Raw genomic sequence first — 23,761 nt, forward strand, 5'->3', positions numbered from 1 at the left:
AGAAAGTTCCTTTACTTTCATATTACACATTTCAACTGGATGAGCTATATTTTTCTAAAATGGAGTTTTTCTAAATCTGGGACAGCTAAATTTCAGGAAGATTTGTTGTATTATTTAGTTCTTTCTCCAGGGATATATTTTTAGAATTGCCCCCCAAAGTTCTGTTCAAGCAGTGAAGTACCAGTTATTTTCTTTGGAAAGCAAAGTTTTTGTATAATATGAGATGGTGGTGAAACTGTCACTAGCCTTAATTGCCCTTTTTTAACTTTTATTTTTTAATGTTATTGTGAAGTACTTATTGAGTACTCTTACTGGTATTCTCACCGTGAATATTCATGTTCTGTATATTTTTCTAGTTTCTTTTCCTGTGATTATTCTTAGATGTTCCTTCCATAAAGTTTTAGCATCAGGCCTCTTCTCTGCTTGGTCTGTTTTTCTGAGTGATCTCATCTACTTTCTTGCCCTCATTGGCCACTTACGTGCATTCTCTGTCTTCACTGAGTTCTGGACGTTTGTTAAACATTTTCACCTGGCCTGTGTCCCAGGAAACTCAGATTCATATGTATAAAACAAAGTATTCTTTCCATATTCCCAAATTACCATTCTCTCAGTTATCTTAAGATTTCCTATCACTCCCACATTAATTTGGTCACTGAAAGATATATCAGGTGAACTTCTTATGTCTCTAAAATCCAACCCTTATCCATTACCATTTTTGCTACCCTACTTGAGGCCTTTGTCATTATTTAGCAGGACTATTAAATATCCTCCTAATCAGGCTTTTTGGCACAGTCATTTCCTGCCAGGCTTGCCTGTGTACTGTAGCCAGTTATTTTTCTTAAATGCTGATTTTTATTGTTACATTTCCTTGCTTAAAAATCTTTAGTGGCTCCTCACAGCCTACAGGATAAAGTAAACTATTAGGGCATATAAGACCAAAGTCCTTTAAAACCCCTCTCAGTGATCATAACTGTTCCCTTCTTCCCTTTGATGTTAGCCTGTCCCAGACCATGCCACCATGCCTGTGACATACTTCCATGGCTGTCCCCTTTCTTCATCCTGTTCTCTTGCCCAGAATGTTCTTCCCTCCTTTACTAAATTCATGCTCAACTGTTAGGGCATAGCTTCAGCGTTAGCACCTCTTGACTTCTTTTCCCACACTTTCCCATATTTTATGTTGGTTTGTAATTATTCATACCATCTCTTCTATACTAAGTTCTTGAAAACAGCAGTTACGTGTATCCATCTTTGTTCCTATGACCCTTTTTCAGTACCCAGGATATAGTAACCACTAAATGAATGTAAACTGCATTTACTAGCATGGAAATGGGCTATTAACATTAAGGTAATTTAAATTTTTAGTTGATTCAGTATGACTTTTATTTCAATATGAGACACTTTTTCTAAAATTGGTTAAAATGTCTTTCTGCCTTAGTGTTGTGGAATGAAATGTTCTTAGTATTTGAGAACTTAGAGCATCCTATGGTTTTCATTTTGGAATACATACTATCATCATCTTGACATAGATAGTATATGGTGTACCCAATAAATGGGCTGCATCAGGATAACTTCTGAGTGCTCTTTAAAAAATCTGCTTTCAGGTCTCATTCAAAACCTAATTGAATCTGAACCTATAGTTCGGGGACCCAAGAATATTTCTAACTAAAATCTCCAGGTGATTCTGATGTGCAAGTAAATCTGGGAATTATTAAGGAGCCTGAGACATATTGACAAAGGATATAACCTAGATGATTTTTTCTCCCTTTTTCTAATAAAAATTCTGATTAATTAGAAGTAAGTTATTTGAAGTTTTTCTGCTGTTTGGGGTGGTTTAATAAATCCTATACAATGTCATTCATCTCCTTTAGCAAGGCATCCTGTTAAAAGTGGCTGAAACCATCAAAAGTTGGATTTTTTCTCAGTACAATAAGAAAGATGACTTACTTCACAAGTTGGTAAGTGTTTGCTCTACTTCTTTTTGTCAGTTTTCAGGGCTCCAGTTTACTAGTGACAAAATCTAATGAATCAGAATTTGTTTTGCTACTGATTTGGGCAGTAATTGATTCTAAATAGAAAATCTGGGCCGTTCTCTGAAAGGAGACTGCCTGCTTCGTGAAGTGTTAATAAAGTTTGTTGGTATCACCTAAAAAAAAAAGAAAAAAGACCAAGAAATTGTTCCGTAATTGTGGATATTTGAATTTGGATTTACCAGTATTATTTCCTGGTTCTTCCAAGAGGTTATTAGCCATTTAAAATAGAATATACTGGTAGTTATTGATACTTACTTGTTAGGTTACTAATTTCCTGCTGCCGTCTTCCTCCATTGACAAGTATTCCTCTCAGTAGGGAAGGGAATATATCTATTAGTGAGATCTTCTTGCTTTTCATTAGCTTGACTGTCTGTATCCTTATCTCACAGTCTATGATTACAAAGTTTGGGCAGAATCAAAGTGGTTCCCCCCTAATTTATTTATTGTTAATCTATCATTCTCTGATAATTTCATATGTAAAATTTAGTCTCCCAAGACTAATAATCACAGAATTTTCCAAAGACTTGGGGTTGTGACCATTGAGAGTCTTTGTGATTCCTGTGAGGCTTGCTTTTTTCCCCCCCTACTTTCAACTGTAATAGATCTGGTATTTGACTGCTGATCCCCAAGAGAGAGTGCTTCAACTTTGTACATCCTAAGCAGTGCAAAATCCAGGTAGTATAGCTAAAAAATTGGAATTATGAAGTTCTCATGGCTCTCAGAAGGAGTAATCAAGTTACAAGTAAGCAGATTTCAGGATCCTCTGCTGGCCTATGACCTTAAGATGATAATTATCATTCTTGTAAATTACCATTTGTAAAGAGATGTTTACAAAGTGCTTTCACATTTTGATTTGGTAATCCAAACACTAAAAGGTTTAGTGCATTTTACCAATTAGAAAGCCTGAGATGCAGACAGTTCAGTTTTGTTTACAAATACTTATTAAGTGAATTGTTTAAGAATGTTCAGCTAGAAAGTGATAGAGTTAGAATTTGAACTCAGGTCTCCCGTTTCAAAGCCTAGGCTCTCCATTATAACATACTACCTCTCTAGCTTGAGTATTATTATGTATTGACTGACTAAAATTACTTTTTTAGCAATCCAGATGGGCAAGTTCTCTGTTCAGGGTTTCATCTTTGTAGGTATGTTGAGAAGGTCAATGAAGTGTCTTTTCACCTACGTAGAATATCCTCTCTATCCAGGTGGAGCCATCCTCATTCTTCAGTGATACTAGGACTGTGGTAAGGTATATGGATCCAAATACATTTTTCTGTGGCTTAGTTGTAGTCTACATAGTCCTGATCTTTTCATTCTTGGTCCTTTGTCACTGGCCACATGTTTCACTGTAAAGTGCCAGCTTTATATGCAGCCCTTTTGTGCCTGTGTTATAGAGAACTGTAAGAAGTACATACCAAAGAAATAATTTACTAGTAATGGAACAAGGAAATACCCTGTGGCTTCTGGCATGAGATGCTTGACTTTTCCCTTGACTATGACATATTTAAAAGTTTTGTTGGCAATACAGATATTGAACCAGTCCCTCTTTCCTTTTATAAAAATACTGGCAGTTGCTCCATGATAGCTGAACCTTTTGCCATTACTCCTTTTTATTAAAGTAATACTTGTTGAAGATTTTTTAAAAAGTTCTTTTATAACAACTATAATGGTAGGGGTATTAGCACTTTTTAAGCACTTGTTAGCCTGTAAAGTGCTTTCACACATGTTATCTCATTTGGTCCTCATCAACTTTATGAAACAACACTATATATTAAAAAATATAAAAGATCACTGAAATATATTGACACATGAATAGTTCCCTTCTCCAACCCTAGGAGTAAAAACAGAAATCTCTTTATTCTTTAGCTGTGCTTCTCATACCCTTTTATTCCACATAGGCAGAAATCTTCTGAGTTAACCTTCTCATACCATTTTTCCATTCAGATCTTTAAAAGATCCCTGTTTACCCATCAAATCAAATCTAATTCATCACTTCAGCATGAAAGAGTCTACATAATTTGGTCCTAAACTGTCTTTCCAGCCAATATTTTCATCAGCCAACCCAGTCTTCCTTTTCTTTTATTCCGTATCTATTCTGTATGTCTGTGTTTGTGCTTTTGTACTATGGTAGAATTCTTTCCATTTTTTCTCTTTTATTGCAGTCTTTTCAATAAACAGTCCTAACTCTTCCTCAGGCCTTTCCCACAAACTTCAGCCTATTGGATCTCTTATTTTCTTCAACAATGTAGTAATAATTACTCATGCTATGTTTTGTGGGTTTTGTATTCTATTATGTGTGCTTTTCTTTATTGTATTTTAATTATTTCATGTGTACTAACAACATTAACAGCTAACACTTACATTGTATCTATTATGTAAGTGTTTACTGTGTACCAGACACTTAATATTTTATAAATATTGACTGACTTAATTCTCACGACAACACTATGAAGTAGGTACTATTCTTATCCTCATTTTGCAGATGAGGAAACTGAAACAGAGAAGTTACTAACTTAAGATGTAGAACCAGGATATAAACCTAGGTACTAACTATGTCTTGGCACTCAAACTTATTGAGGGTGAGCCAGAGTTAGCATGGTACACCTCCCCACAACACAGAGCACCCAGCCATACAGATGATACCTACTAATATTTAGTCAGTCAGAAGTAGTACCTTTTAAATATCTTCATTTATTTGAGAGTTGGACCTGAGTTCAAATAGGGTTACTGTGAAATGTTTCTTAATATTAGCAGGTGTCTATTTTCCCACTAATGTGATTGTCATATTGCAAATACACAATTTTAGAATTTATCCTTAAAAAATTTTGATTCATTGATTTAATCTGATTTACTATTATAGCTATAATGATCAGAATATAGTTCAAATTCTTCCTTTGTAGAGGCAGTAGAGTTACTAGATAATACTGCATTAGTTATTTAGAGTGACTTTGAAGTTTTTTTGTATGTTTGGGTGATTGTAGGTGGTTAGTTTGTCACATTCTTTTTTTTTTTTTTAAAGATCTTATTTATTTGACACAGAGAGAGAAACATGGGGCTCCATCCCAGGACCCTGGGATCACGCCCTGAGCCCAAGCAGTCGCTTAACCAGCTGAGCCACCCAGGTGCCTCAGTTTGTCACATTCTTGAATCAGATATTCCCAAAGCTATTAGTATTGCCTCAAAGCACAATAGTTTTGAGGAAACAACCCAGTTTTGCACACAGGTCTGATGCCAAGGATGGTGTTAAAGAAAGTGTGTACCTGATTAAGCAGTTCTATTCAAGGAGCTACGAAGAGGGAAATCTCCCATTCTACATTAATAGCTTTCCCCCTCTCTGTGAGCCTTAGCCTTCCTTTAGTTAGGCTTCTTTAATAACCCATATATAGGTCATAGAGGTCTCATAAAAGGTACAATTTAAAGCTTTTGTAGCAAAAACTTAATTTTTAATCCTTAATATTTTAATATTGCTTTGTATGGAAAAATAATCAAATCAAATAATAAGGCCAATGTGTGGAGATTTATTTCAAAGATTACTTGAAAAGCTGCCGTGTTCCTCCTCCTACCCTCCTTGCTTCCCATGGGGGTGGGAACCCTTCCCTAACAGTGGTATAAAGTGAATTATGCTATTCTGTTTATGAAAGTGGGGTGGAGTGTCAATTAATTAATTGGTTCCTAATGTTAGAATTCTGATTTTTTTTAAGGTTTTATTTATTTATTTATTTATTTATTTATTTATTTTGGGGAGAGAGAGAGCAGGGAAAGGAGCAGAGGGAGAGGGAGAGAGAGAATCCCAAGCCGACTCCGTGCTAAGCACAGAACCCAAGGCAGGGCTCAGTCTCATGACCCTGAGATCATGACCTGAGCCAAAATCAAGAGTCAGACGCTTAACTGACTGAGCCACCCAGGCGCCCAGAATCATGATTCTGAGGAGAGAAGGGAGACACATGAAAAGATGCTAAGCATCCCTAATCATCAGGGAAATGCAAATCAAAACCACGATGAGATACAACCTGACACCTGTTGTGCCAGAATGCCTGTACCAAAAGACAAGAAATAAATGTTCCAGGGATGTGGAGAATAAGGAACCCTCATGCTGTTAGTGAGAATGTAAATTTGTGTGGCCCCTGTAGAAACCATTATGAAAGTTCCTCAAAAAATTAGAAAAACCATTTAATCCAGTAATTCCACTATTTGGCTGTTTACCCAAAGAAAATAAAAACACTAATTCAAAAAGATAAATACACCCCTATGTTTATTGCAGCATTACTTACAATAGCCCCTATGTTTATTGCAGCATTACTTACAATAGCCAAGATATGGAAGCAACCAAAGTGTCCATCAATAGATGAATGGATAAAGAAGAAATGATAGTTATATACCATGAATATTAGCCATAAAAAAAGAATGAGATCTTGCCATTTGCAACAACATGAATGGACCTAGAGGATATTATGCTAAGTGAAATAAGTCAGAGAAAGACAAATACTATATGATTTCATGTATATGTGGAATCTAAAAACCAGAACAAAAAAGTAGAAACACACCCATAAATACAGAAAACAAACATGGTTGCCAGAGGGGTGGGGGGATAGAAGAATGGGCAAAATGAGTGAAGAGGAGTGGGAGGTACAGGCTTCCAATTATAGAATGAATAAGTCATGGGGATGAAAGGCATAGCACAGGGACTTCAGTCAGTGCTACTGTAATAGTATTGTATGATGACAGATGGTAGCTACACTTGTGGTGAGCCTAACATAATGTATGGAGTTGTCAAATCACTGTGTTGTACACTTGAAACTAATGTAACATTGTGTGATAACTGTACTTTTAAAAAAGGAAGGAAGGAAAAAGAAAGAAAGAAAGAGAAAGGAAAAAGGAAAGGGAGAGAAAGAAGAGAGAAGAGGCAATGGTTCAAATATGAAACAAAAGTACTGCACAGGTACGTGCAGGGTGTGTCAGTAGATGCTAAAAATGCCATACCAGGCTAAAAAGATGACCATCATTCCAGGAAGATGTTTTTGTTTTAGAGAATTAATATCGATAAAGGGGTGCCTGCCTGGCTCAGTAGGTAGATCATGTGACTCTTGATCTTGGGGTTGTGAGTTCAAGCCCCACATTGGGCATAGATCTTTTTTCTAATTTCTTCTTTCCTTATTTTAAAAGATTTTATTTATTTCAGAGAGAGAGTGAGAGAGTGCACAAGCATGAGCGGGGGAGGGCGCAGCTGGCAGAGGGAGAAGCTGCTGAGCAGGGAGCTCATTGTGGGGGGCTCCCAGGACCCTGGGATCATGACCCGAACCCAAGGCAGATGCTTAACCTACTGAGCCACCCAGGCGCCCCCGGGGAGTAGAGCTTTCTTTAAAAAAAGAAAAAAATCAATAAATGTATCCCTATAGGACTAATGTTAATTAAAAACATTCTTCTCCTTCTCTAAAAGTAATGTATAACACACAATCAAGAGGACATTCACTCAATAGTTGGGTATATGGATCACTGCATCCCTATTTAGTCCCCATTATGATCAGCTTAAGCAGGGTGGGTAGGCTCTTGTGTAGGAATAGTTAACTGGCTAAGAGCAGACCCATTGCCTTGAAACCCTAGACCTAATTGGTTTTACTTTAATAGCTAAAGGCCTTGTCCATTAAAAGTTCTCTTTATTTTTATCTTACAGTAGGATCATTCTGTTCTTAAATTTAATGCATAATAAAACTTCAGATTTTCTCGTACAGCAGACTCTATGTAGGGAAGTGTAACTGATTACCAAAGACTTAGGATTTGAAATCAGCATTTTGGAAAGTTAATCTCTTCGGGCTTTAGTTTTCTCCTCAGTAGAACAGAGAGAAGGATGAAGATGTACATCATGGGGGTTACTGTGAAAGTTAACCTGTGTACTCTAATATTGTTACTTCATCTCTTACCTTTTTTGTTTTTGTTTTTTAATTTATCTATTTAAGTAATCTCTACACTCAACGTGGGGCTCAAACTCGTAACCCTGAGATCAAGAATTGCGTGCTCCTGCTACTGAGCCAGCCAGGTTCCCTCATCTCTCACCTTTTTACCATGTACACTCTATGTGAAACTAAAAGCAATGACTTGAAGTTCTAAAGAGGATTTTGTTCTTCCCATCCCCCTCTTCCAACTGTTTTATCTGGTCAGTTCTTGTTCATACTTTAAGACTCAGCTCAGGGATCACCTCTTTTCCTTTCTCTGACTTCATTACAAGTTTTGGTTCCTTTCTGCCATTTTCATAATAACCCAGGTCTAACTCATCGAACTTCTTTGCACATTATGCTGTAACCGCTTACTTTTCAGTCCTCTTCATTAAACTGTGAACTCTTTAATAAGGAGTAGAGACTTGTATGTTATGCTCATTTTTCGTGCCCTTGGTGTCAAGCGTGGTTCTTGGTATATATAATATTTTTTAATAGATAGAAGGAAAGAGGAAAAAATAAATGAGCTAGTATATGTGAAAGCATTTTGTAAACTATAAAGTGCTATGCACATATTAGTGTGGTTTTGCATTACATTCCTTAATGTTGTGTTTTTAATATCCGAATGTCCATTTTTAGAAGGCCTGGATCCTACTGATTTAATTCTCACTGTAACAGTATCCAGGGGCAGCAATTTAGGTTACAGGATTATAGTTTCCATGCTCTGGTCCAACAATTTAATTAGACTTAACTAGACGGGTTTATTAGTCTTTAGTTACTTCACATTTCGTTATTAAAAATTTATATTTCACATCTGGTGGCTCAATAACATCCATCTCAGTTTTTATTGTTTCACATTTATGGTGAAACTAAAACCCCATACATCATACTAAAGATAGATTGGACTGTTGTATCTTCCCCTTGGAGGCCATACTGAAAATAAATACCCTAAATTTTGTTAGCACATTAGGAGCTTAGCATTTAATACAAAATTATGTATGTAATAATGCCTCTCTTCCGGTTTTTTAATGGCAAGGATATTGGATTCCGACTCGACTCACTACATACCATCCTGCAACAGGAAGTCCTGTTACAAGAGGATGTGGAGCTGATTGAGCTACTTGATCCCAGTATCCTGTCTGCAGGGCAACCTCAACAACAGGAAAATGGACACCTTCCAACACTTTGCTCCCTGGCAACCCCTAATATTTGGTACTGTCCAGAAAACATCTATCCCTTGCTTACATATATGGTATTAGCAGAGGAAATCCATCATCATATTCTCCACTGTAAAGAAATTATAAACATTCCGTATATTTTAACATTGTAATTAATGTAACGATACCCCAGAGGTTTAAAAAAATCCGATTATTACATATTTTTAATTCAGTATAATTACTTCTGTGTTTAATAACCCAACAAGCAGGCATAACATGTGCCCCAAGAATCTCTCTTACCCATATGCCTATACACGTGTGTGTATGCAGTCCTAGCCAGTTCTTTATATATCTTTAAAATTAATAGATTATATCATAAACACACTGTAGAAACATCAAAAAATAGGATGGAACATGGAGGTAAACTGTCAATTCTTGCTTTCTTGGCCGAGAAGCCATAGAAAATAGACTGACAATTCAATCCTAAAACTTTTCAACAACTTGAAGTATTTGGGTCTAATGTGGAAGTCCTATGTTTTTAGAACAAACAGCAAAAGGATTGTATATATGAATTGTTCATGTCCTCTTCCTATTAAAGTATGAGTTTATTAAGTGAACAAAATCATTGCTTGAACTATTCAAGTTATACAGGTAGTTACATAACATTGGCCTCAGATTTCTGAATTTATCTGTCTCTCCTGTCATGTTGACAAATGCTTCATATTGTAACAGGTAGCAAAGTATGTCTTCCAAATCCTGATGAAGTAAAGCATCTTATCCTTTACAAATATAAGAATGCAAGGAGCTGCTAGAGGGAACCAGGGTTTTAAGAATTTTACAGCTTTAACTCTCAAGTTTCCTTTAGGCACAGATGTGATTAAACAACCCTGAGGCTTGTAAATACTTAGACTTTGCTATTAATGCATGAAAGTATATGATGAGATTTTGCTTTGATATTACCAGTATCATCTGAAAGTTAAGATTCCAAGAGAAATTAGGGCAGATAAATATTTATTAGGAAGCATTCTTACATGTGACTTTCTTTATAATTTGATTATAACTGTCTTCAAGTATTGTTTATGTCTTTTTAGATATCCTCAGACACATCTCCCTATAGTCACCTTTTTCTTATATGCATTTTTATCAAAGCCTTCATTGCTTAAAAGATGTAGTTTAGTCTGTAGATTTATAATTAATCTAGAAAAAAATCTCATATATATTTTTACTTAAAGCAGTGTAAAAGTACAAAGTTTGTGCATATTATGGGCTGCGGTAAGTATATGTATTCCAGATTTATGATAATGATTATTAAAATTAGATGACTTTACTGAAACAGTTACTCGAGTGTATTATTTCTACTGGAAAAATACTTATATTTTCTTGACATACTTATTTCTTTGCAAATAATTAGTATCTGACTTTGGGAAAAGAACTCATGACGATATTAAAATACATTTTAATATTAAAAATTAGTAAAAATTATTTTTACTTTTAAATTTGTAAAATTGGATTTTATTTTATTTTATTTATTATTATTTTTTTAAAGATTTTATTTATTTAGTTGACAGAGACAGCCAGCGAGAGAGGGAACACAAGCAGGGGGAGTGGGAAAGGAAGAAGCAGGCTCCCAGCAGAGGAGCCTGATGCAGGGCTCGATCCCATAACGCCGGGACCACGCCCTGAGCCGAAGGCAGACGCTTAACGACTGCGCCACGCAGGCGCCCCGTAAAATTGGATTTTAAACTCTGTTTTTAGGTTAGAAGAGTCCATATCTTTGAGGAAAAAAAAGTCATTTCAGAAGACACCTATTTCTTATGTCCTTTACCTAAACTTAGCTCAGATTTTAATACCTAAGCACCATTGTTTATTTGCTAGTTTTAAACTATTTCATATTACTTGTTTAAATGTCACATTTTTTAAGTCACACTTTACAAAGAAGCTAGCATTTTATCTATTTTAGTAAATCTAAATTACTGACTAACACATCTTTCTCTAGTCTGATGGATATCATTTTCTTGGTTTCTCTGTTATAGGGATGTCTCAGTGCTGTTTGCCTTTATTAGTTTGCTCATTATGCTTCCCACTTGGTGGATTGTATCTTCCTGGCTGGTATGGGGAGTGATTCTATTTATTTTTCTGATCGTAAGAGCTTTGAGATTATGGAGGACAGCCAAACTACAAGTAACTCTAAAAAAATACAGTGTCCGTTTAGAAGATACAGCAACAAATAGCCGAGCTTTTACTAACCTTGTGAGAAAAGCTTTACGTCTCATTCAAGAAACTGAAGTCATTTCCAGAGGATTTACACTGTGAGTTCATTTTTCATTTTATTTTTTAAATAATTCTTTTCTACTATACAGATAAATTAGAATATTTATTACCTATTTTCATTTCTGTGTTGCATTTATAGAAAAAAGTAGGTTTTTCTTAGGCACTTAAGTCTCAACTGTGAAAGAACAAATACATTATAAGTTGGATTTAACATGTAGTTATGAATCTGCTTATCTACTTTGAGAAATCAGAGAGCTTTGAGAATTATGATTATTTCTGTGTTACCACGTGATTATTTTATGGGATAATAGAGAGAGCCTAACATTGAACCTAGCATGCAAAGTTACCCAACAAATGTTTGTTTCCTTTACTCCCTGCCAGATGCTCTCTTTTCTCAGTTTAAATGATAGATGTATCGCACTTGAATTCATTTTGAAAAATTTTGCCACGCATTAATAATATTCTTTAGGTAAATGTTAGCAGATATTATGGCACTAATACTCTCAGAATATCATGCAAATAATGATGTTTCACATTCTTATAGGAAGTTAAATATTCACCAGTCTAGTCTAGTCTTAATTAAATATTAAGCTACTGGATATATAGGATATTTATTTTATTATTAAAAGGGTGGTTATATTTATTGAGCACCATTTATGTTCAAAATACTGTGCTAGGTAATTTTGTATATAACTAAAAGCATACAATTACATGTGGTAGAGCAAATGTTCAGATCCAGTCCACCTGACTCTAGAGCTTTTTCCAGTCTGCTAGGCTGCCTGCCTACCTAACAAATGACAGTTGTACTGTAGTATATTTAATGATTTATTTAACTCATATAACCTTTGCAATCTGTAGGTGGCAGAAAGTAAGTATATGGTGAAGAATAAGTACTGCTCTTAATTACTTGTATCTGGAAAATCATGTAAAGGGAGAGCAGAAGAACCTTGGGTAGTCACCTCGTTCTTCACTCTGCCATGCTTATTAACTTAAACAGTCCTGAGGAAAAGCTGTATGTGGAAAATCACGAAACAGGGAAGTGGAAGAATCTCCAGTAGTCATCTCATTCTTTACTCTATTGTGTTCTAGAACAGTGTTTAAACAATCCAAGCCATGGGAGAGATTTTTATAACTTCTCTTTCTGCTCAATTCAACATGTAATAGTTCTCTGTTAATTTTTGTCCTTCTTATTGTAGTTAAAGTCTACTTGTTGGTAGAACATAGCAAATATTAAGTTGTTTGAACATCTCAATTTTAAAAGTTAAAAACACCACTGAGTAATAGCTCCTTTTCATTCTTGATTTGCACAGTATTTCATTGAGAAGTCTGACTGGTTAAGCAAAGTGGCTATGTGTCCAGTTAATGCATAGGCATGTATAGGGGATTCTGTGCTTTTTGTCATTTTCCAATTTACGTTATAGAATTGGCATGAAGAGCTAAAATGGGCCACCTAGACATGCTTGACCTCTGGATTATGACTTCTATCCATTGACATGCAAGCAGACAAAAGAAATGTTGGCAAAAATTGTTTCACTTGTTTCCACCTAACTAGATAATGGATTGAGAAAAATTATGAGGGGTAATGAATCTTGAACCATAACTTTTTTGGAAATATTTTCATCTTTAAAACCGATTTATTAGTAAAATGAAACTCACATAATAGTGCCATATATTGAAAACGTGTCCTCTTTTGTTCACTTCAGTTTGTCCACTCTAGCAAAGAATTTAACCATTCTTTGCCTCATTTTGTTATTTAAAAATAAGCCTATCAGTCATTGTCCTCTGTCTTTTTAATAGATTTTTAATGCCTGAATATATTTTAGTTTGGTTTAGTATTTTAAGAGTTTTGAGTTAGAGGTCTTATTTTGCAAATATGTGGTTAAAGATAGTGTAAGAAATTTATAAATTCCAGTATTTTGTTTTGCTACTGGGAGAGGTTACTGGTTAGGTAAAAAAAACTATTATCCAATAGCTGTATAATATGTAATTATTTTTCATTTTATTCATAAAAGCATGATATATTATACATCATTATTGCAAATAGGTACTCCCCATTTATCTTTTGGAAAGTGCTATGAAATGTGCTTCCTCTTGAATAGTTTTGAGAGTAGCTATGCTACTACCTAGTAACCCTTCCTTTGCCTTTCTACTTGCATTCCCCTGTTGGCCACTGGTCCCGTTATCTCTCTGCGTCCCCTACTTCATTTTGAGTAGGTAAGTGCCAGTGGCAGCAGGTGGGTAAGTCATTTTACCCTACTTTTATGAAGGTACAGAATGTATTTCTACACAGTATTTGATTGTTCTGTACAAGTGACCAAAAATATGATTGATGAACATACATAAATGCATATTAAGAATGTAAAAGTATTTGTAATTAAGGCTTTCATACTTATTATAGATAGACAGGTTTTGAAAACAATGTACAGTAGTACCACTTTAGTATATTTTAGCAAGTAGAGTGTCTATATCAAAAAGTTGCAATGTCTTACATAAGTATTTGTACATTTCTACTATATTTTGACTAAAATTTATTGTTTCCCCAAATCAAAAGAAGCCTTTACTCTTTGAGATTTTAATTTTTCATTTGTCTTTTTTTTTGGTGGCTATATATGTATCAGGGAAATGGTTATTTATGAAACCTGAGTTGGGATATTTACAATCATTTTCTAATAAAGACCACGAAAAATGATTTTCTTTTCTAAGTTTAATAGAATTGTGGATTTAGGAAACAAGAACTTTAGGACACCTGTACAGTTGTATCACATTTTACTTTTCAAGTTTGCTTGACAGGGTCAGTGCTGCTTGCTCATTTAATAAAGCTGGACAGCATCCCAGTCAACATCTCATCGGTCTTCGGAAAGCTGTCTACAGAACTGTCAGAGCCAACTTCCAAGCAGCAAGGCTAGCTACCCTATATATGCTGAAAAAATATCCTTTTCTGTCTATATATAAGAATAAATTTGCTTCTAGAGTCACGAATATAGATAGTATAGTTGCATCCTGTAAAAGTTAAGTGTAAACTGAGATTGCCTATTTTGAAGCTAATTTTCATCATCACTTCTATTTTATTTTATTTTATTTTATTTTTTTTAAGATTTTATTTATTTATTCGACAGAGAGAGAGACAGCCAGTGAGAGAGGGAACACAAGCAGGGGGAGTGGGAGAGGAAGAAGCAGGCTCATAGAGGAAGAGCCTGACATGGGGCTCGATCCCATAATGCCGGGATCACGCCCTGAGCCGAAGGCAGACGCTTACCCGCTGTGCCACCCAGGCGCCCCCATCACTTCTATTTTAAAACTGGAAATGCATTCTAGGGGGAATAACAATAACAGACAGGAAGAAAGTTTTTCTGTTCTTCCTAGGCTCAGTTTCAACAAGGAAAAAACTTGAAGGCCCTGCCCTCCCTTTACTGGTCCAAAGAATAATGTCAGAAGAATCTGGTTTTGCTAGGTCTCACATTTTTAAAAGTTACTGGACCCGGCAAATTTGTGTCATGACATGGAAATAAACTGGTAACAGGAAATCCTTCCCTTTTCAAAAAACAGAGGCTCTCAAGTCAGATTGGCTAAGTTTAAATTTTGGCTATATCAGTTACTGCCTAGGTGACCTTAAGCAAGTTTCTTAACTTTCTGTACCTTGCTTTATTCATTTTAAAAATGGTAATAACAATGTACTTTTCCTGACTGTGTTTTTGTTGACATCAAATGAGTTAGTGAGTCTAAAGTGCTTAGACAGTGTCTTGTGTATAATAAACACTCAGAGACTGCATGACATTAAGTTTGTCACTTCAGTTTACTACATCAGGAAATTAGTTCTGTTAATCAGGAAATAAAGGTGTATAGGATCTTAATTTCAGTTAAGATTCATAGATCACTTAAATTATGAGTAAATGGAATGCAAAAATATTAGTTGTACCTTCGGTATTTTGGGTACTATAGCACTGATAAATATAATGCTTGAAGTTTACAGTGTGCTTTATATCTTTATATATACCTTTCCAGGTAGATCTTGTCTCCATTTTAGGAGGAAAACTAAATAAACTCCCCACTTTGTGTGATTTGCTTGGTGTTACATAACTAGTAAGAGGTGAAGTTGTGTCTTGACTGTAGGACTTAAGACTTGAAATCTTTATATATATAGTCTATTTTTTTAGCTATAACAGATTGTACTACTTCTTTGGAAATCGAAAGCATTTTAATTTTAGTCATGAACTTGTCCATTCAGTTCCCCCTCTGCCTGCTTTGTGTTACAAAGATAGAGTAAAAACTTGTATGACCTACTTTTAAAGACTTTTGAGTATATTCAGTAGATAAACTGGTATTCATAAAACAATGTAAGTGCCCAGGGTGACTTCCAATATAGCAGGACAATGTATTTGGCCAGTAGGGTCAGAAGAACGCTTTCAAGGAGTTGACCTTGAGTATAATAAGAGTCTGCATTCCAAGTAGAATGAAGCAAAGATATGGAAAGAAATAGAGATATGGTAGTGTGGCATGTGAACTTCAAGTAGTTACTCATTCAGTAAATATTTATTGAGAATAAACTCAGTGCCAAGCAATATGTCAGCCACTGGATTTATGGTGGTACACGTAATAGACACGGTCCCTGCCTCAGGGTATTTAAGTTTAGTGAGAGGTAAGGGAGTAAAAAAGGGATAGCCTAACAATGATTGCAAATTTATGAGTTTCCTGTGCCAGTCACTTCTGGATAATAGGAACCTAGCACTGAACAAGAAAGACAAGATCCTTGTACTCATGGCTCTTACCTTCTAGTGGATGAGATAATGAATAAAAAGTGAACAGATGAGATTTTCACATTATCTGTTATAAAGTAAAAAAACCCAACAGAGTAGGATAGAGAGTGATTGGCAGGTTACAGCTTTTGATTGGATCATAGGGGAAGGCCTCCCTGAGGAGTTGACATTTAAAATGACATTTGAATGAGGAGAAAGATCATGTTCCATTTTGATGGACCAGTGAGTATACAGATCTTGTGGCAGGTGCCTGATTGGAGTACAGCAGTTGGGAGTTGGGGTATGAGATGTGATTCAGAGGTAGACAGGGACCAGGACATATTTACCACACAAGAAACTTAAGGGAATTAAAATAAAAAAGAATCCAAAACTATTTCTTTGAAAAGACCAATAAGTATAAGCCCTTACATGCCTGATCAAAGTAAAAAATAATAGAAATATACAAAATTAGTAATGGGAACAGAGCTGCAACCATAGATATGGAGGAAAGTAAAATAATTATAAGGAGATAATATCTACAACTTTGTGGCAGCAACTTTGAAAATGTAAAAGGAAATGGATAATTTCTTATCAAAATACAAATCTTCAAAACTAACCTAGGAAGAATTCAAAAACTTAAACAGATTAGGTATGTAATAAAAAATATTCCATTTAAAAAAGAAAACACCTGGTTATATGTAAACAATGGAAAATTTGCAGCTATAGAAAAGTGATAAAGTTCTTGATGCACTACTGGGGAATGATGTCCAAATCATGTTGTTGAAAAAAAAATGAAGTGTACAGAGCATTATTTGCACTATGCTTCCATTTGTGCATAGCAGGGATTGTGTGTGTGTGTGTGTGTGTGTGTGTATGAGACTATATATATGTGGGAGATAAATACGAGGGAATAAATATGTGTGCTTGTGTACATATGTATACATATTCCCACATACACATTTGTATTTGGATTTGCTTTTATGTATGCATGTATGCAAGAAAGTATCTTGAAAGACACACAAGAATATCTTGAGGAATACTAATAAAAGTGATTACTTTTGCTTTTGGCTAGGAGAATGAGGTGGCTAAGGGACAGGGGTAAGAAGTAGTTTTTACTGTAACTCTCAAATGCCTTATAAACTTTTTATACCCTATGAATTTTTAATCCTGCGAATATATTACATGTTCAAAAACTAAATGAATAAAAGAAATTTTAACTATCAGGTCCAGGTAGTTTTATAGCTTTCCAAAAAACTAGTTTAGACCATAGAAAACGTTAGAAAGCCTCCCCTACACATCATTGTATTTATGAAGAGTCTATAATTGCAGTACCAAAACACAAATTATAAATAGAATTAAAAACTAGACCAAACTCACAGATCGAGATACAAAATATTTAAATAGAATATTTATAGATTTACTATAGCACTATATTAAAATATTGTTCTATGTATTACCAGATAAGAGTATGTTGGAAATATAAAAATAGTTCAGTATCAAGAACTGTATGGATCTAATTCTTTACAAAAACTGTTGAAGAGGGGGTGCCTGGGTGGCTCAGTCGGTTAAGCATCTGACTCTTGATTTAGGCTCAGGTCATGATCTCAGGGTTGTGAGATCAAGCCCCATCAGGCTCCATCCTGGGCGTCGAGACTTGGAGCCTACTTAAGATTCTCTTTCTCCCTCTGTCCTTCCCCCACCCCTTAAATTAAAAAACAAAACAAAAACTGATGAAGGGGGGAAAAATCACATGGTAAATTGATAGATGCCCGTGAGGAAGGGGAAAGCAGAAACAACAGAAATCTGTGTGGAACTACCCAGATAGAACAGGCTTAGTGCTAATGGTGTTCTGCAGTGTGCACACTGGGAGGAAGAGAGATGTCTTTACGGTAGTATCTGAGTCATGATACAATAAAGTACACAATACAGTTGCAAAAGGTACTTGTCAAAAATAACTAAGTTAGTACTTTAGCACTTGTGAAAAGTTAAACTTTTAATTCTTTAGATAGACATAAAGATACTTTATTCAAAAGTATCCTGTAAGATACCTGAGGTATGTTAATATAGTAGATTTCAAGATTTTTTTTTTTAGATAGACATTCATCACCTCCAGTCAAAGTTCAGAATAAAGATTATAAAGTTAATTTTGTATGGTTTCACTGTACCCTTTATACTCTAAATGAAAAGGCTTTGTTGATTGCCTTAACCTAATTTAACCTACCCCCTGAACTCTGAGAGTGACAACGTAACCAACTACATCTGTGTGGTGCCTTTTAAGGAGCTGGGCCTGGGACTTAGTGAAGAGCAAATTTCAGAAGAGGAAGCACATAACCTTACAGATGGCTTCAGCCTCCCTGCTTTGAAGGTAATCTGTCTGTGAAACGAAAGGGCTGAACAAAAGATAAATGCACTTGGATTGCTTCTGTGCTATACAATGTAAATGGTCCACCTGTTCCCTTTTATTGTTTGCTGAATACCATCATCATAATAGCCTTCCTGATGTTTGTGAAGCTGTCTTTAAAAGTTGAGAGCATCATAAAGATTGGATGGGGAGATCCTTATATTTTGATATCAAAAATACTTAAAATTCTTACTATAAAAATTATAGGTAAGTGAATTTACATTAATAGAAAACCAGTGTGAGTGATTCTATGACTTTGTTTTAACAAACTTGGATAAAGAACTTATACGATCTACATCTTTCCTTGGAAAATCTGCATAAAAGGATATATTGAACTATATAAGAATTAAGCTTCTACATGAAAAAAATTGCAGTGATTTTTAACAAAGGTAGATATAATTGTCTCTACATAAAGGGCACTAAGGTATGTAAAACCTAGACAGGATATGTCAGGTGCATGGACTGACTTCACAAAAGGAGTAATAGAAATGGCCAATAAATATGATAAAACTTTCATTCTCATTAGTAGTAAGTAGACACTTTGCCAAGCATATTGAAAGGTGATAATATTCATTATCTATGAGCAGAGAGACCTCACACACTAGTAATAAAAGTATAAATTTGTTCACTTTAGCAGTTAATACCAATCTTCAGAAAAGTATGTACTCTTCAGTAATCTTAAGCTTAAAGATTTATCTGAGTAATCAAAATATACTCAGAGTATGTTCATGATAGTCCTACAACAGTAAATATTGGAAAGAAAAGTTCAGTCATATAAGATTGATAATGATTTTTATGGTACATTCTTTGGAATGAGTGGTAGAAAAATTGTAAGATGGAAGAAACAAAATAAAGCAAGTTACACGAACCATGTGTTAGGTGAGATTCTAGTAGTGGTTTTAAATAGTCAACTGAGTATCTTTACATTCTTTTTCAGTATTTAGCCAACTCCACTTAGATATTTCTTAGTTTCTAGTCTTCAAAACTCCACTTGATACTGTGAAAACCAGTGCAAGTGTAGTTGACAGCATATACACCAAGATCCATTTTGTTTTGAGACTGCATCAGTCTCTACATCTTTAAATTTTTCAAATTCACATAAATGTTCTCATTCTTTGGGCGTTTTTTTTTTTTTTCCTTTACTGTTACTTGAAATTTGCCTTGACTTACTCTTACCCCCTTTCTAACCCATTTCAGTAAATGGCACCAGAGAACTTACTAAGCTAGAAACCTGGATACCAGCCCTTGTATCTGTCCTTTTAATCTCTTGTATCCAGTCTGTCAGTAGATTCTTGTTTGACCTTGAAAATATTTAAACTCATCCTTCTATATCACTTCCTTCCATCTTCATTCTAGCCCTCATCATTTCTTACCTGGGCTGCTACAATAATTTTCTTATTGGTTTCCTTGGTTCCCTAATGTTGTTCAGAATGCAGCTTAACATAGGGTGCCTGGGTGGCTCAGTCAATTAAGTTTCTGACTTCGGCTCAGGTTATGATCTCGGGGTCTTGCGATTGAGCCCTGAGTCAGGCTCCACACTCAGCGGGGAGTCTGCTTCTGCCTCTCCCTCCACCATGCCCCCCACTCATGCTCACTCTCTCGCTCAAGTAAATCTTTTTTAAAAAAATACAATTTGACATATAAAGTGCCTTAAAAATCATGTGCTTTGAATCAGTAATTCCACTTTTGCAAAAGATGGTAGTTTTAGCTAAATCCTTTTTGCTCACCCAAGTTGTTTTACAAGTTAGACTAACTGTATTTCTTTGACTTTTACTTTATCTTGACGCATAAGTAATCTATAACCAGTGAGTGATTGTGTTGTGTTATTACCAGGAGTGTCAACCTCTGCAAGAAGCTTTATCTTGAAGTCTATAGAGTTTATAAACTACTGAAAACCTCTGTAATGTTCAAAAACTGTTTTGCCACCTTCTATAGTTGCCATTGTACCCAGATAAAGAATTTAAAAATGGATTTTGTAAGTTAAATTTTAAAGAAAATTTCTCTCTCTAAAGAACAACACTAATTAAAGCTTTTTTTAAAACATAGCGAAAGATGGTTTACAAATAAATCAGCGCCTTTGTAATTTTCATTGTGTCCTATAAAGAAAATACCCTTTGGATTTAGATTTTATTGTTCACATATCTTCTCTCAGGAAAACTTAGCAAGTGTTGCACCTTTGGAAAGAAATGCTACCTCCTCATTGTGCCCCAAAGGCGATGTATATAAAATACTGAGTATAGAGTCCTTGTCTCTTTTTCTTCAAATTTTTAACTAGTTTTTTCATCATTATAAAGTAGTATATTTCCTGCTTTAAAAAATATATCCACATTTTGTGAAAATGCTTTAAATCAAAATTTCCTATTTGCCCATAAGTGATGGTTAGCCTGTCATCCAGAGCCACTTCCCTATCCAAACAACAAATGGGAAGAAATGCATATTTCTTAGTTTTGGTTTAACTGGAGAATATGGCAGTGATTCGATAATTAGTCTTTTTAAAAGTGGTGGTAAGCTATGCCAACTTGATTCTTTCAGTTGTGTGGCCCAAAACTCTGAAATCATCTTCGACACTTTTTCTCTCATAAACAATCCATCAAGAGCCTCTATTGGTTCTACTTTCATGGTATATCCAGAGTCTCACTACTGCTCACCTCTTAACCACTGACCACTGTGGTACAAGCTACCATTAACTCCCACCAGGATTACTGTAATATCCTTCTGCCTGGAGCATAACTGAGATCATATGACTCTTCTGCTCAGAACCCTTCAGTGGCTCCCCATTTTTCTTAGAGTAAAAGCCAGTTATTTCAGGGACTTCATTTCTTACCACGATGTCCCTTAATGTACCCAGCGACACTGACCTTGCTGTTCTTCAGATGTGCCAAGTACTATATACTCCCACTACAGGACTTTATACTTAAACCTCCTGCTCCCTGTAACTCTCCTCCCTGATGATAGCCCCACGGCTCAGTTCCTTCAGATGACACTTTCAGAGACCTTCCTGGCCACCCAACTTTCCCCTCTTCTGTCTCTCTCTCCCTTTTCTTGCCCCATGTACACACATATAAACACACATTTGCTATTCACCTTCTCTGCTGTATTTTTTCCCGTAGCTTATCAGCCAAAAAACAATTTTTACTTGTTAGAATCTTTTGCTCCCCCTGCCACCTGAATATAAGTTCCATCAAGAAAGGGATTTTTTTTCACGTGTATTCTGTTATATTATCAGCACCTAGAACAGTGCCTGGCACATCTAGGTGCTCAAGAGTTTGATGAATGATCAAATGAAGGACTAAAGAAAATCATGTGGTCACAAAACTTAATGGTTAAATAAGAAGACTTGCGAGGTAAGCTGTTTATATAAATTCAAGAATTCCTAGACAGTGTGTCTTTAGCAGTTTAGAAATTTGACCTTGCTCAGTTTAGAAAAATAAGTTAATGGTAAAACAGGTTTATATTAAGTTACCTTAATTCATTGTTTTTATAACTTAAAGTTCACTTAATAAAGCAATCTAAGTAATATCCACTTTCATGGTTATGAAAAATTGAAATCTGAATTATCCAAAGTGTGCAGTTATCTTTTTATTCTCTGCTAACTCTCATTCATACTAGATTGCTTCCTTATGTATTTGTTTATTTGTCGGATATTGTCCTCATGTCCTCATGTGGAACAGAATTACATCTGGAGAAATCCTTTGTTGATTCAGGGTGTATCTCTCAAGAATGGGTTTTGCAGTTTTTCATGCCAGACATTCAAATGTGAATGCTCTGGACTGATTTTTATGTTATTTCTTAGCTATTTCCTACGCCAAAATAGTGGTATAATTTTGAACCCTAAATTCTGGATGCATCACTGACTCATTTCTTTGGACTTCTATAGGTCCATTATTCCTACTGTTTTCTACTTTGTAAAATTTTTAAGTAATTCATCAAGGAATATTCACTTCTAATAGATGTATCTTGTTATCAACACTTCTTTTCTGGGATAGAACTGTTCTAAAGTATATACTGGTATTACATGCTATATTTGTATTAGAAGTTCCCACATGCCATGACTACATAATTCGATCTAACATTCTTGGCTAATCTTCAGGATTAGTTCAAGCTCAGCTATTCATTACTTAGGATAAAGTAAAAAATTTAACCAGAAGTTAAGATAAACAAATTTATAGTTTGTTTTGAATTTTGACCAATTTTTTTTTTTTTTTAATTGATACAGTCCCTTCTTCTTTTTAGGTTTTGTTTCAACTCTGGGTGGCACAGAGTTCAGAGTTCTTCAGACGGTTAGCCCTATTACTTTCTACAGCTAATTCACCTCCCGGGCCCTTACTTACTCCAGCACTTTTGCCTCATCATATGTTATCTGATGTGACTCAAGGTCTACCTCATGCTCATTCTGCCTGCTTGGAAGAGCTTAAACGCAGCTATGAGTTTTATCGGTACTTTGAAACTCAGCACCAGTCAGTACCCCAGCGTTTATCCAAAACTCAACAGAAGTCAAGAGAACTGAGTAACGTTCACACAGCAGTACGCAGCTTGCAGCTCCATCTGAAAGCGTTACTGAATGAGTAAGTTTAGAAGCCAAATAAAAAAATGTCCCCATGATTAGCAAGCTTCATTCTTTTGCCGTTGTGGTTGTTGGCTTTTGTCCTAGCTAGAAAGCAGCAGCAAAATTGAGACATGCAGCGTGAAGAATGTTTTATAACTATGAATGTAGCAGAGAAGGAACGATTTGTAGGTACTATAATTTGGGGGCGTCATTTATAGTTTTCACTTTGTCTGATTTCAACACAAAACCTGGAAACATAGGACAAAAGCAGGTGTTCATTCTGTTTGAGAGCTGAAATGGAGATGTTTACAAACAGTGAGCTTGTTTTAACTCTCTTTAAGTAGGGCTATTAAACTGGACCTTGCAATCTAAGAAAAATATCTGCCAGCACTGGAACAGTAAGTTATAAGAGGTATTGTTATATATAGTTGAAGAATAATATATTACAATTTTTTAAAATAAAGCAGATTTGGACATTTTCTGAACCAGGGGACAAACTTTTTAGCCCAAGTTGAATAGTAAAATGCAGGGCCCATAGTTTATATTTGTTTATCTTCTACTTTGCATGGTAATATTGGTACTCTGCCTTGGTCAAATGTAGCATCCAGTCGTCCAGTGAAATTTTTCTGTAACAGATACTTGTAGTATAGGACTGGATCATATGAATGGTTGGGTTTATGTTGTATTGGTAATCAG

At 35.3% G+C, this 23,761-nt stretch overlaps 1 protein-coding gene across 10 annotated transcripts in view; it reads left to right on the top strand.

Moving 5' to 3' along the window:
* The window catches only part of VEZT (vezatin, adherens junctions transmembrane protein), a 70,123-nt gene that overhangs the window by 25,684 nt on the left and 20,678 nt on the right, over positions 1 to 23,761 (top strand). For 4 of the 10 annotated variants that reach the window (XM_040637326.1, XM_040637327.1, XM_008687702.2 and 1 more), the window contains 7 exons: positions 1,869 to 1,955; positions 3,233 to 3,271; positions 8,994 to 9,169; positions 11,148 to 11,423; positions 14,164 to 14,313; positions 18,336 to 18,483; positions 22,753 to 23,084. In XM_040637326.1, coding sequence (XP_040493260.1) covers positions 1,869 to 1,955; positions 3,233 to 3,271; positions 8,994 to 9,169; positions 11,148 to 11,423; positions 14,164 to 14,313; positions 18,336 to 18,483; positions 22,753 to 23,084 — 1,208 coding nt within the window. The remainder of the gene's footprint in view (positions 1 to 1,868; positions 1,956 to 3,232; positions 3,272 to 8,993; positions 9,170 to 11,147; positions 11,424 to 14,163; positions 14,314 to 18,335; positions 18,484 to 22,752; positions 23,085 to 23,761) is intronic. The other 6 variants (XM_040637328.1, XM_040637330.1, XM_040637331.1 and 3 more) reach the window with 4 other exon arrangements.

The sequence above is a fragment of the Ursus maritimus genome, unplaced genomic scaffold (genome assembly GCF_017311325.1).
Source record: "Ursus maritimus isolate PB19 unplaced genomic scaffold, ASM1731132v1 scaffold_21, whole genome shotgun sequence".
In the NCBI taxonomy this organism is placed as follows: domain Eukaryota; kingdom Metazoa; phylum Chordata; class Mammalia; order Carnivora; family Ursidae; genus Ursus; species Ursus maritimus.